The following is a 14,878-nucleotide window of genomic DNA, read 5'->3' as shown; positions in this document are numbered from 1 at the left end:
AACAATGTTAACAGTGAATTCCAAAAAAAAGAAAATAAAAACAGGTCTTTAAATCATGTTACTCAGAACCATTGGTACTATCAGCGTCAACTGATCAACTGAAACTGAACATTACTGATCAAAATCACTAAAGATAGCTTTCTTCTTTAGCTTTAACAACAGAAACTCGCTCAAGACTTCTATGCAGAAGTAAAACATCTCAAAATAATCCCAACGAAATGGGAACTGCTCACCAGCTTAATAAAGTATGATGCACGCGACCAAGTCAAAGGTGGTGGTGGTGAGGTCCAACCCAAGCACGGAGGCTGATCCTTTCCGCTTGCCGTTGCCGTTGCTGCGGCAGATTGCGAGAGACACGATGTGGTTCAACATAGCTCTGGCTGTTACTGAAATCATCATTTGCACGGTATCAGGTTTATCATGTATGCAGGCTAAACTCAAAAGGTTTATGAAATGCAAGGTAGCAGACACAAAACACATGTTTCCAATGTATACGGGACTTCAAAAATCTCAGAATAAAATTTAAACTTCAATGAGTGAGTTTTATTTAATTCCATGAACAAACAAACACGTGTTCCAAAAATAAGTAACACGGTAAAATGGGCCAATACGAAAAGTGACAGCTTATTAGTTACGTTCGACTGTTATGCTTCGCCATTACACTCAAAATAAAATTCACTAATAAACAATTAGAACGAAACCTGTCCTTTTATTTCCAAATCTCCAGCACAGAAGATACTGCACAGCTGCTTCTGTGTCACGGGCGTAATGGTGTCTGCAAGTTCGCTCGGCTCTGGCTGCAGGACACTGTAACATTAATTTTCATATGCGTAGCTCATGTTTCCATAGTATGCACGATTTGTTCTATCACGGCATTACGAGCAATAATTTGTCACAATTTTATTAATTACTAAACGTTACAGGGTAAAGATTACATAATCCTTGCATTGGCAAATCAGCAGGATCAATTTCTAACGGTGCATTGTATTTTAATTAAAAAAAAAAAATATTTTTTGAGGGTAGATGCACAAGTGAGCGATGAAATAATATCACGTCGCGACAGCCAATATTTGATTTTAATTAACAATATGGATTTCACATCAAAATAACTTAAGATCACTTAGATTTCAACGGATTTTAAAAATTATTTGTATTTTCAAATCAATTATTGAGGGTAGATTCACAAGTGAGCGATGAAATAATATCACGTCGCGACAGCCAATATTTGATTTTAATTAACAATATGGATTTCATACCAAAATAACTTAAGATCACTTAGATTTAAATGGATTTTAAAAATTAATTGTATTTTCATGAAAAATCAATTATTGAGGGTAGATTCACAAGTGGGCGATGAATAATATCACGTCGTGATAGCTAATACTTGGTTTTAATTAACAGTATGGATTTCAAATCAAAATAACTCAAGATCGCTTCGATTTAAATGGATTACAAAAATTAATTACAAAGAAACATAACGATCCCAGACATGACGTCACGTAACGACCGCTATGCTCGACTGTCTCAATCATAATTCACAATTTCACAATAATTCTCACCAAATAACAATGAATTACACTCGCCATTCAATCAAGGTTAGACACGTGAGCTTACCTTACCACGTGTTCAGATTATGGAATGTAGGTCACCAGAAATACACCACGCTCCCAGGTGGCTGTGTAAGCAATACATGAAACTCCGCATCGATCCCACTTGCTGATGTCGGCGACGGATGGTCCCGATGGCGGTGGGCGCGTGGGGGTAGTACCTAGATGTATTACTTCACAGCCAAAATAGTAGGTATGCTACAAACGCATGAAATAAACATTCGGACTCATTAACCATACTAGTGCCTACTATATTTCAGTACTAAATGATGAAAAGAACTAATTGCTATTAGAATGTTGACTGGTTAAATTCAAAATAAAAAGATCACATGAAATCGTTCAAATCTTTATTTCAGTCAAACTAAACCGGTTCCAACCCTACACCTCTGACCCGAGAAGATTTAACCCGGCAACAAACTCGGCGGGACACATCTTTTCAAAACAACACATAGTTTCTTTATTTTACAAAAGTAACCTTCTAATGGCACATAAGAAATCAAAATAACACTTGGAATAAAACACTTAGATAAACGGTTAAAGAACGTGAGAATCTATAAACTTTCAGAATAATCCTTCAGGTATAAGCCTTCAGGAACGTAGCGAATTAGGCACGAGCTTGGCTAACGTCCGATCTCTAGCGCGGTCCGATCCAGAAGAAAGAAGCCAGTTCCAGCGGCGGAGCCAACCGCTCCCGCCTCCAATTCAAGTTGGTAAACCTGCCTGACCAGTCTACCAACATAACGACAAAAATGCCTGCTCGTGCCTACGTTCACTCAAGATACTACGTCATCTTGACGTTCCAAAGCCTTCTACCTGTCATTTAGTTCAACAATACGCCAAACATTGCTAATCGATTTTATACAGGCGTCTAACTATGAACTGTAATGCTGCAATACGTCTTTCTGGTGTCTCGCTCCGACATATATATAATCCTAAGACATGAAGCTACTTATTTACCTCTAATGTGATACAAATTTATATGTTTTAAATTCTGCCTGACAGGAAAGACATGAACCCGGCCGTGACAAAGAACAAGAGCAAGATGTCTGTGCGCAAGGACAAAGACTACCGCAAGCTGCAACAAGAGCTCACCCGCGAGAAGGACAAGTTCGACCAGCAGGTCGCCAAGATGCAGCGCGACCTGCAGGACACGCAGCAGCAGCTGCTAGAGGAGCAGCAGACCCGGCTGAAGCTCGCCATGGAGGTAACATACATGTATACAAGCTACGACAACAGCTCACCCCGAGAAGGACAAGTTCGACCAGCAGGTCGCCAAAATGTAGCGCGACCTGCAGGACACGCAGCAGCAGCTGCTAGAGGAGCAGCAGACCCGGCTGAAGCTCGCCATGGAGGTAACATACATGTATAGAAGCTACGACAACAGCTCACCCCGAGAAGGACAAGTTCGACCAGCAGGTCGCCAAAATGCAGCGCGACCTGCAGGACACGCAGCAGCAGCTGCTAGAGGAGCAGCAGACCCGGCTGAAGCTCGCCATGGAGGTAACATACATGTATAGAAGCTACGACAACAGCTCACCCCGAGAAGGACAAGTTCGACCAGCAGGTCGCCAAAATGCAGCGCGACCTGCAGGACACGCAGCAGCAGCTGCTAGAGGAGCAGCAGACCCGGCTGAAGCTCGCCATGGAGGTAACATACATGTATACAAGCTACCACCCCGAGAAGGACAAGTTCGACCAGCACGTTACCAAGATGCAGCGCGACCGGTTTTATAGTGGTAACACACTATCGCACCGCACCGCGACCTTGGTGCGTCGCACAAATAAGTGAGAGCTAGAAACAGATATCTCTTTCTCGGTCTTATGGGTGCGACGCACAAAGATCGATGGCGGTGCGATAGTGTGTTACCACTATTACGGTGAATCAGTATACCTAAAAATGCCCCTTTTGTATAGAACTTTTTCGTTCCATTAAATATAATCGTATTTTTGCAATCGATCCGGATGGCATAGAGTTAGACCAAGAAAAGTCTGCAGCGATTTTGATAGCCTACGCAGTGAAAGTGTTATTTACACGTCATAAATTCATAGAAGTTTGACGTTTAAAATGACACTTGCACTGCGTGGGCTATCAAAATCGCTGCAGACTTTTCTCGGTCTGACCTTAGTAACCAAGCTTATCTCAAACTCTGTTCACAGGTCGACAGCAAAGACGTAGAAATCGAGCAGCTAAAGGAGAAACTCGCGGCGCTGACCAGCGAAACAGCATCCCAATCCTCCGCCGACGCAGAAGACGGGGAGACGGAACAGACCCTCGAAGGCTGGCTCTCCGTGCCGATCAAACAGAATATACGGCGCCACGGCTGGCGCAAGCAATATGTGGTGGTGTCCTCGAAGAAGATCATCTTTTATAACTCGGAGAGTGATAAGCAGAATACTACGGATCCTGTCATGATCTTGGATTTGAGGTTAGTAAACAGTCAAAAATTATGATTTGTGATGCTGTCTGTGGTGTGGCATTATTTTGCAGATTTCGCTAATGAAAATGAGCGGATAAGTGCGAAAAAGTTTGTAATTATGGTCATAATTTTACTCAAGTACATACTTTACGTATCCAATTGTGCACAAAGGAATACAACCTACCCCCCCTTAATGCTCAACAAGTTAACTGGCACCTTCAGATACAAATGATAAACTTGACAGTTCTGTGTTTATGCAAAAGTATTGCAATTTAATGAATATTAACCAAACATTGTCTGTTGCAGCAAAGTGTTCCACGTACGGTCGGTGACACAAGGCGACGTGATACGCGCAGACGCCAAGGACATCCCGCGGATATTCCAACTGCTGTACGCCGGCGAGGGCGAGGCCCGGCGGCCGCAGGACGCGCTCGACCAGCCGCAGGACCAGACCGACCAGCATGGTAAGGAAGGAAATGCCGCGTTTGTATTGCTGGATACCATCTACAAGGACGCGCGTTGCTTACATCTAAACTCCAAATTAGAGCGATATTGCTGGATGTACTAGGGGGAGGAAACATTTTTGCAAAATTTAAGAATTGCAGGATTTTAAAATACCTACGACATTGAATGCAAATTGATTAATAATTAAGAAGTTTAAAAATGCTGCTGCTTTGTAAGTTTTGTAACACATTATCACTTATCAAAACTATCAAGTGAATTGTAAAAAGTAATCGCTAAAGATCGGTTTTCCTAGGATAGCGGTGCCGTCATATAGCGGCCGTCTCCATACTAAATAATACGGCTAAATATGGATGTCGTAGTATTTGTATGGAGACGGCCGCCATATGACGGCACCGCTATCGGAGGAAACCAAAGCTTAAAGCTTTGGATTCCTCCGAAAACGGTGCCGTCATATGACGGCCGTCATATAGCGGCCGCAAAAGACAGCCGTCTTTACGGTGGCGACATGTGGAAAGTACCACGGCGTCATAACACACCGTCATCCACCAAGGTCAAAGCGGCAAATTTGAAAAATGTAGGCGCGATGGGATAACGTCCCATAGAAAATTTGAATTTCGCGCCTTTTCCTACTGACAAGATTTGCTTGATCATCTATAATTTACTTGGAGGATGAAATATCATCAGAAAAGGAAAATAATCGTAGTACGGAATCATTTATTCAAATCTCGTGTCATTTATTCAAAATGGCGTCACCGCTATCTAATAAAACGTTCACGAAACTATCGACAAGGTCATGACGGCCGTCATCTTACGTTACGTTGACAATCAACGTAACGTAACGCCGTCTAGGAAACCGCGCCATCTTGTTTACATAGACAACGTTCTAGTGACGTCAGTCAACGCTATATAGCGGCCGTAATATGACGGCACCGTTTTCGGAGGAATCCAAAGCTTTTCGTTGACAATCAACGTAACGTAACGCCGTCTAGGAAACCGCGCCATCTTGTTTACATAGACAACGTTCTAGTGACGTCAGTCAACGCTATATAGCGGCCGTAATATGACGGCACCGTTTTCGGAGGAATCCAAAGCTTAAGCGAGTATTACTTTAACGTCTTGGGGTTATAAACGAATCACTGGATTCTTTGTCACTGGTAGCACTAGCTGTACGGAACTAAGGGACTGCGTTGGAAGATCTGCCGTCTAGTGGCCTAATTCGAAAACTTAAACTTAACAGGCCACTTTCGTCAATAAAAGGCAGGCTGATTCTTTCCTGCTCACACTTTCCCTGTAAATATTTGAGTGTATGGTTGTCGCAGGCAATACGGTGCAGCACAAGGGGCACGACCTGGTCAGCATCACGTACCACATCCCGACGGCGTGCGAGGTGTGCACGCGCCCGCTGTGGCACATGTTCCGTCCGCCGCAGGCCTACGAGTGTCGCCGTGAGTACATTTCAACTTTTTCTCATTATTGTAGCAAAAATATAGATGGTCAAGCAAATCTGGTCAGTAGAAAAAGGCGCGAAATTCAAATTTTCTATGGGACGATATCCCTTCGCGCCTACATTTTTCAAATTTGTCGCCTTTTTCTACTGACAAGATCTGCTTGATTATCTATAGTTCGGAAGATCTTCATTAATGTCAAACAAAATAAAATAAATCAATAATTATTATTGTACTGTTTTAGCGGACTTACTGTTTTCTTTATTAGTGTTCCGTACCCAAAGCGTTAAAAAGGGGCCCCATTACTAAGACTCCGCTGCCCATCTGTCTGTCACCAGGCTGTAACTCGTGAACCGTGATAGCTAGGCAGTTGAAATCTTTACAGATGATGTGTTTCTGTTGCCGCTATAACAACAAATACTGAAAACAAGATAAAATAAATATGTAAGTGGGGCTCCCATACAACAAACGTGATCGTTTTTCCGTTTTCTGCGTAATAGTACGGAACCCTTCGTGCGCGAGTCCGACTCGCACTTGGCCGGTTGTTTATAGTTTGGCAAGCCATTTCCGTCATTAGTGTAGGCGAGCAGGGTGGTGGTGGTGGAGAAAATTTGAATTTCGCGCCTTTTGGTACTGACAAAGTAGGTTTGCCAGAGTATACAAATATGCTCCGATTAAGATGAAACCATGCAAACAGCCAATTATTAAAGCCGCATCAACACGGCCCGGTACTGCTATAATTTTAAGCTGTAGGATAAAGCGAGAAAGAGCCAATGACCTTTTGGTTATGTCTCGTTCTTGCAGGACTATTTTGTAAGATCGTGCGAACACTGCTTAATATAATCGTAGACTACATAACGTTTTATTAAATTATACAACGGGACTTATCGCGTATCTAAGTTTTAAGATTTACCTCCGACGTTTCGAGGACGGCGTTGTCCCCGTGGTCTCGGAGAAGACTGGCTTAAGTTGACATCAGCATCGTCTAACCGCGCGAGTTTTTCGAACTACCCGCACTTGGTCTTGTTTATCCGCTTGAACGTTTTGCGCACTAGGGATGTCACTCTGTCGACACACAACACTAACGATATTCGATTTATCGACTGTCGATATTCGTTTACGCTTACATTTACTAATGACTGGATTCCATGTGGATGAGATCTTGAAACCCTCGTCCCGATTGAAATTACTATATTATTGTTGTTTGTTGTTTTTGAAGTCCCGTTGTATAATTTAATAATGTGTAAAAATCGTGAAAGTTTAAATCAGTGTTACATAACGTTTTTTTTGAAGGTTGCAAAAATTGCGTTCTTAAAAGTGCCTTAAATATACTGGGTCAACCAAATCTTGTCAGTAGAAAAAGGCGGCAAATTTGAAAAATGTAGGCGCGAAGGGATATCGTCCCATAGAAAATTTGAATTTCGCGCCTTTATAGGGTTCCGTACCTCGGAAGGAAAAAACGGAACCCTAATAGGATCACTCGTGCGTCTGTCTGTCTGTCCGTCCGTCTGTCACAGCCTATTTTCTCCGAAACTACTGGACCAAGTTGAAATTTGGCACACATATGCAAGTTTGTGACCCAAAGATGGATATGTAACGTAAATAAATGAATTTTAAATATTGAGGCCATTTTTAAATGAGAAAATTATTCAAACTATATCGTGTTACATATCAAATGAAAGAGCTCATTGTAAGAATCTGAATTTTTTTTTATAATTTTAAGATTAATAGTTTAGCAGTTATTCAAGAAAATAGGCAAAAAATGACCATTCCCCCCCCCCTATCTCCGAAACTACTGTGTCTAAAATTTTGAAAAAAATACACATAATAGTTCTTTACCTATTAGAAACGTGCAGTCAAGCGTGAGTCGGATTTAATGTACGGAACCCTTGAAACGCGAGTCCGACTCGCACTTGGCCGGTTTTTACTGACAAGATCTGCTTGACCATCTATAGTTCTAACTTGTTCACATTCTTCTTTTTTTTTTCTTTTTAAAAATATTAAGGAGGGAAAATTGGTTTTGGCTTTTTTGATGTTAAGATTCGAGTGCACGAGTGCTTGATGTTTTAATCATCATCATCATCATCCTTTCCTGGCCGATTTCGGCCATTATTTTACCTTATTTCCTCGCACGTTTGAAGAAATGCACTACTTCATGCGTCGGCGGGAATTAATAGCAATTCGTGGAATCATTGTTGGACTCAGTTCACACACATGAGAAAAGTTGATATCTAATAGCCGATTTACATTCTCATGAGCCGAGCCGCGAGCCAAACCACGAGACGCGAGTGTAAGCGGTGGGCTCGTGGCTCGTCTCGCGGCTCGGCTCGCGCTCGCCTGGCCTGGCTCGCGTGGAGGAGCGGTTTTTTGGTCACGAGTCAAAGGGGCTCGCGATGAGCTCGCGCGAGACGCGCGCTTGGTGTTTACATTCGCGCTTGGCTGTCATTCGGCTACAAACCTTATACCGTGTCGTTTATGTTTAAAATCGATTCGCTCGACGAGCTTACGAGCTGCGGCGGAGACACGAGACGAGCCACGAGGCGAGAGTGTAATCATTAGCTCGACGAGCTTACGAGCTCGAGGCGAGACACGGACGAGCCGCGAGTCGCAAATGTAAATCTGTAAGGCCATTGCTAGGCGGCGCGAGCGGCCGTTCGCGGGGCACGATCAAAATGTATAGACTTTTGAATGAACCTGTTTTGGTCGACAGCGGCGGCCCCGCGCCGCTTTTGGCCAGCCCGGGGCCTAACTCGTGAAGAACAACATCGCCTAACATTAGCATTTACTTACACGTACACGGTGAAGTATAATCGTGTGATGTTACGCAGGATGCCGCATGAAGATCCACGCGGAGCACGTGTCGGAGGCGGAGTCGGTGGCGGCGTGCAAGCTGCACGCGGACCGCGCGCGCGAGCTGCTGCTGCTGGCGCCCGGCGCGCCCGACCAGCGGCGCTGGGTGGCGCGCCTGGCCCGCCGCGTGCAGCGCTACGGGTACCGCGCCGCGCACACCAACCACGACCACACCAAGCTCTCGCCCAGGTCAGTGCAGACTACAGCTGCCGGGCTATGTCAAAATAATCATAATCACCAGATTTTAAACATATTTTGAGTGATTGTTTTTTGACCGAAGCGGAGCGAAGGTCTACGTTTTGACTCGGGCATTTTGCTTTTGTATGTCCGGATGTTCTCCTCTACAGGTCGCAATTCTTAACCGATTTTCGTGAAATTTTGTGACCGAATTCTATGACTAAATAAAAATTTTTTGTCGATCCGGTTTTTAGAATTTTTTCAAAATGGCGGAGTCGTGATAGCTCCCGCCTAAACAAATAGTCGTATCGGTATCATAAGAGTTTTTTCTTTTTGAGATATGTTTATAGATTAAATGGCCAAAAATTCAGAAAATTTGTATGGCTGGTTTTGGTGGTATTTAGATATTTAGTTTTTACTTGAGAATGAGTAGCTAAATTTCGTCAGCTTTAGTAAGAACTATAATGGCGTATTTTGCAAACGTTCGCTTTTTTTGTTTGCATCTGCAGGTCCCTGGTTCCATCCCCAGTAATTGTATACTGCTACATAACTTTTTGTATTTTTTTTATTCTTAAATTTCGTTTAGTTGTTTTTTATTTTATTTTTTTATTTTGAAAAAATTAAAAGTTTCGAATTTTTTATTTATCAAGCGCGGGTTAAGCGTATTCGTTTAATTTTTGTTTGTAGCTTTAATTTTTTTGTTTATATTACATGTACTATACCTTGATTTTAATAAATATTTTTGCCATACATTTATTCAGTTTTAAGCTCTGCTCGCGAGGTCTACAGCTCACAGAGCCACTAGTTTTATTTGTAACAATGAACAATTTGTACTATCTATTCCGAGCTTATTAGAAACAGAAATGGTTAGACGTCGATAAGTCTTTTGTCGACATTCTAAAATCTAATGCGACATTGAGTTTTATGTCGACCCTTTACAAATTGATTATTTGACCGTCGTTATTTCGCTTGCAGAGACTCGATGCGCTCCAACCTGAAGATATCGTACATGAACGCGAGCCAGCGCAGCTCCACGCTGCCCGCCAACGCGTCGCTGCCGCGCCAGTAGCGCCCCCTGTGCTCGCGAACGTACACTAACGATGGAAACATGTTGGGATCCCACTTTCGTTCATCACCCATCGGTTTGTACTAACATTATATTTTCGTAGACGTCATTTGTTTTAAATGTGATCGGTTCTCGTCCGCTCGACGGCGTTATATTTTGTTACGATATTTTACGATGAATCTATTGAAAATTTGTTTTTGTAACTTATTCAGTGATTTATATAATAAGCTAGTCTCATGTAGTAAGTTCAAATTTCGCCTAAGTTAAAGGATTCAGCTTGACCGCTGTGATAGTTTTTGATAATTTACAAGTGAGTACTTACGTGTGACACGCGTTCGGATCGATCGAAGCGTTGCAGGAACTCAATTTGCGCCTTGCACATTTGCGAAGTTTTCGTACAGATTCTGTCAGTTGTCAATAATTTCTATTTGCACCTTTATGCCAGTTGCACCCTAATGACGTGGCGCCTGCAATAATATAGTTTGGCAGGCAATTTCCGTCAGTAGAAAAAGGCGGTAAATTTAAAAAATATAGGCGAAGGGTTGTGCATAAGAAATTTTAATTTCGCGCCATTTTCTACTGTCAAAGTGGGTTCTTACGTACACGGCCAACCGCGCAAATGGCACATTTATCTCGAACGCATTCAGATGAACGAACAGCGTCAAATTGAGTGCCTGAGCGATCACGATCGCAATCACGTCTCGTGTTAATATTATACCGCAGCATACATTGTTTATAAAATAGCTCATACGCAGACTATATTAATTTTAGGGTGTTTATTACAATACATTACGTAGACTCTTATCTGATATGATCTTGCATCCATCCAGTAATGATTACTCGATAGTTTTGTACACGCGCCTTCATCTTACAATATCAAGGCAACGTTCATAAAGTTGTGTTGAAATGAGGTGGCTATAACTTGGGCCAGATATTTAATGTTTTAAATTCATGTTATTCTCAGTACAAGTACAAGTAACTAAAAGTTCCACATTTATGCTCCCTGTTTCGGAACACGACGGCATGTTTTTTTTCTGGGACCTCAAATCTCTATCTATGTAAGATCTTTGCAATTCCATACTAAACATGTACCTTACTTCGTTTACCACTGATTAAATGTTCATATAATAATTATCTATGTTACATACTCGGACATAGTATATTTCTCTTTATTTTTGTAACGCCTATAACCAGATTTGCATTTTATATTTAGATATTTTTGTTATATTTTTGTGTTAAAATACTTTGTGTTAAAATTCGTTATCACTGTATTGCAGAAAAGGTTCCAGAATTACGTCAATAATATTTTTAAATTTAGTGATACTAATACTATCAATGTTTGTAAAAAAACCTGTACGGCCTCCAGTAGCGTGTTTTAAAAAAGAATGGTCAAGCACAGCCATAAACGTCCCAATTAAATGTTATCGCTTATCGGTATAACGACGGAATTGTGACTGAATAGGGTCTTACAACTTGGTGATAATCTGATTCTAAACCCAACTTTATGTCGTACTGCACTTTTTAATCACTTATTAATCAATATGAAATAGTGGTAGTGACAAAATGCAATTATAATGTCATAGTCATATTCTGCTGTTAAGTGTTAAAAACTGGCGTATGTTTCTTCAAGGGAAACGTCGTTACAGCCGTTTGAAAATCTAGTTTTCTATAATGACTTATGGAATCACACTATTGTACTAATAACTGCACTGGTTACTAAACTATTCACACCTGCACTAGTTTTGCTCTTCCATCTTGTAGAGAGTATTACGAGTAATGTGAGCACTCTTGACGGGACCTAACGTGTTAGAGTACGCAACGTGCTGCCGCACTTGCAACTTAACGAAATCAGTGCCATAAGTGATTTGTTTAGTGAAACGACTCCGGTAGTTGCTCAAAACCATTCTCCACTAAAACCAGCGAGTTACTTAATTATATAAGACTCCCATTCGGGCTTCCTTGAATCATACGATCATTTTATACTGTTTAGACTAGTGTAATGCGCTTATTGTATCGTTATTATAATGGCGTTTTGTAGGTTATGCGAACTATACTATCTAAATGCCTAATTCTATGTCTGACGTTAATCTTTGGCGACACTGATATTTATGTCATTCAAAGCAATAAAAACAATCGGTTGTCGCACAGAGTTTCGACTAAATATAGTCTCGGAGTATAAGGGTGCCAAATACCGATTTGGTGAATTACCTATTAACGGTACAAAATTTGTAATTATCCCTGGTTGCTAAATGCCGCGAGACGGCGTCAATCGAGGGGTTATTACGATGCCAAGTCAATACTTATAAACACCAATTTTAATACGCCTTCGTAGGTTTATATAACATTTTCTACTGATGTGATTTTGAAGTACAAAAGTGTCGAGAGTACATTCTTGTTCATGTACTGACCTTGCCAGAAGTCAAGTGGTAATGCGGTATTACTCTTGGCGGCTCGCTCAATTGTGTAAGGCCCAAGCAGACGGAATGCATTCCAGTTGCAGCTGCACTTGATGCAGATATAAACTGTACCTTGACAATGCAGCCGGCGTAATACAAGTTGCAGGATAGTGTTTCCTTTTTGTTTTTAGCCAATCCAAATACCAAGCAATAGTAGTCAAAAGTCGTTAGAACCATTTTGAAGGTCTAACGGATTATCAGCTCTATCTCTATTCTATTAACAATAGATTACAGGTCAAATCATAAATAAAGTGCCACCCATGGCACCCCACGCATACAGATGGCCTTTTATCTATTATCGGACTTGTAATCTATTGTTCATTGAGATAGAGTCGATAATCCGTTGGACCTTCAAGATGTTTTAACGATTCTTTATACCGTGATTTGCGGTAAACTTCACTCATAGACTAGGAATTCTCTAGACGGAGTTTAGAGCAATTATTTTATGAAACCGATGCTGCCAAAAATACGGGGGTGCGGGGGGACGAGGTGAGCGAATCCCGTGCCGTGATTGGTCCGTTCAAAGACACGGACCAATCACGGCACGGGATTCTGACACTTTTGACTCGAAGATGGAGTAAAACTACCGTATATAGTGGCAGAGGGGGTAGCGTTACTATGCTCAGTCTAGAGCATGTCTTGTCTGTGACTTCACTACGCTGTGAATTGGATTGGCCAAAAACAAAACACTATAGAATGTTATTCGTCCGTTTGAGCCTTTTGGAACGCCGTACCGCGCTCGTTGAGCTGTGATAGTGAAGACGTGTCTACGAACGCCCCCGGTGCTACAGGAAGCAGGCCTCCGACGCATTGTTGTTACTAGTGGTTCTTGTTGAATAGATGCGCTGTTTATTATTGCTCTACACACTGTTTACATTCCTCCGACGAAAGCTATGTTGAGTTTTGTTTGTCTTAGTTTTATATTGACTCAAGTTCAACTCTCTCGCTTGTCCAGTTATCGCTTTTATATTATTTTAGATATAAGTCCGAAACAATCTCTGTTCATTTATGCACTGACATACGAATTTCAAATTTACCTAGGTACTTAAGTGTTTGATAGAATGCGATCACCGTAGTTATACGCTTATTTTTGAGATGCATTTTTAAATACCTTTATATAATTAGGCAGCTGTTGCATTGTGTTTCTCCATTCCATGATATTTTATTTTTCGCGAGTTTGGAAATGGTTCGTTTGCCAAAGAAATTTTGAAAATCAGCATAAACAAATTGTTTCACGTCTTATTTTAATAGTCCACGTTTTGTTTCCGTGCTTGTCATTAATATTAATTCAGTATGATAATAATTATTGTTATTTACTATGCATAATTATGAACCTGATTTTATTACACGACATTTTTCGGGAGTATTTTTTTAAGTAATCGTAGCCTTATCCTTTATACACGTTTGTATGTTAAGAAATACTCCCAAATTGTCTGACGTATAACACTCCGATAGTGGACAATGTAAAATCATATTATGTAAATTATTTATTATTATTCAATTACATCTCTTATTGTAACGTTTTATTTATCGAGCTAAAATTGTAAGTTCCTAACTAGCTAGCTTCTCATTTGTAAAGAATACTTCTCAGTTAGCTTGCGCCGATAGTTTGTTCGGCTTAACAGTTATCGCGTAGTAGGTGTAACGTTATTACTCTAATACATTATGAATCTATTACTTTATAAAATAATTTCGGAAATGAGTATGCGCCCGTGCGCGGGCTGAGCGAATAATAATTATTATATGTATATGCCTACGTAATACGTGTCATGCAATATACTAATACCACGTGCCTTAGCTACGGCCCACTCCCATATCATCTAGGCAAACTATGTTAAATCTATCAATAGTTATTATAATGTACATATGTTTTAAAATAAACCGATATTTTATGGATTTTTAAGGAATTTGTATATTGTAAAGATTATTAATTAATTTTATCATAAAATTAATGCCTAGCTAATAAGTGCTACATTTGTGAAAAATAAATAACATTAAAAAAACTCATTGTTTTATTTCGAAACTTAATATAAATAATTACATAAAACATTCATAAAATTTGCAATAAAACAATCAATAATAACAATTTGATTATACAAATGATAACAATAACATCGTGAACGACTAATGCAATACAATATTCTAGTCTAGCAGTGTGTGATGTGGTTCCATACAACGAACCCGCAGGCGACGTTGCCGTGTCGTGCGAAACTTGTATACTGTTGTGAGCTTACGACTAAGTAAATACTGATATGGGATGCGTGTTTGGATCTACTTCCATTCATTCTATATTATCAGCTCCGTTGATAGGTTGATCGCGACATAACTTTTCTCGAATACATGTCCCAATATCAAAGCAACCAATAATCTAAAGTTTTTGTTTATACTGGTTAAT

At 40.7% G+C, this 14,878-nt stretch overlaps 1 protein-coding gene across 1 annotated transcript in view; it reads left to right on the top strand.

Moving 5' to 3' along the window:
* Positions 1-10,543, top strand: part of LOC134647840 (rho-associated protein kinase 2) — a 30,645-nt gene extending 20,102 nt beyond the window's left edge. The window contains exons 8-13 of the mRNA XM_063502169.1: positions 2,610-2,811; positions 3,765-4,033; positions 4,331-4,488; positions 5,809-5,934; positions 8,763-8,973; positions 9,937-10,543. Of these exons, the coding sequence (XP_063358239.1) occupies positions 2,610-2,811; positions 3,765-4,033; positions 4,331-4,488; positions 5,809-5,934; positions 8,763-8,973; positions 9,937-10,030 (1,060 nt within the window). The 3' untranslated portion in view covers positions 10,031-10,543. The remainder of the gene's footprint in view (positions 1-2,609; positions 2,812-3,764; positions 4,034-4,330; positions 4,489-5,808; positions 5,935-8,762; positions 8,974-9,936) is intronic.
* Positions 10,544-14,878: the final 4,335 nt, after the last annotated feature.

The sequence above is a fragment of the Cydia amplana genome, chromosome 5 (assembly GCF_948474715.1).
Source record: "Cydia amplana chromosome 5, ilCydAmpl1.1, whole genome shotgun sequence".
NCBI lineage: Eukaryota > Metazoa > Arthropoda > Insecta > Lepidoptera > Tortricidae > Cydia > Cydia amplana.
Note: the sequence above shows the minus strand (reverse complement) of the source record. Positions and strands in the feature narration are given on the sequence as shown.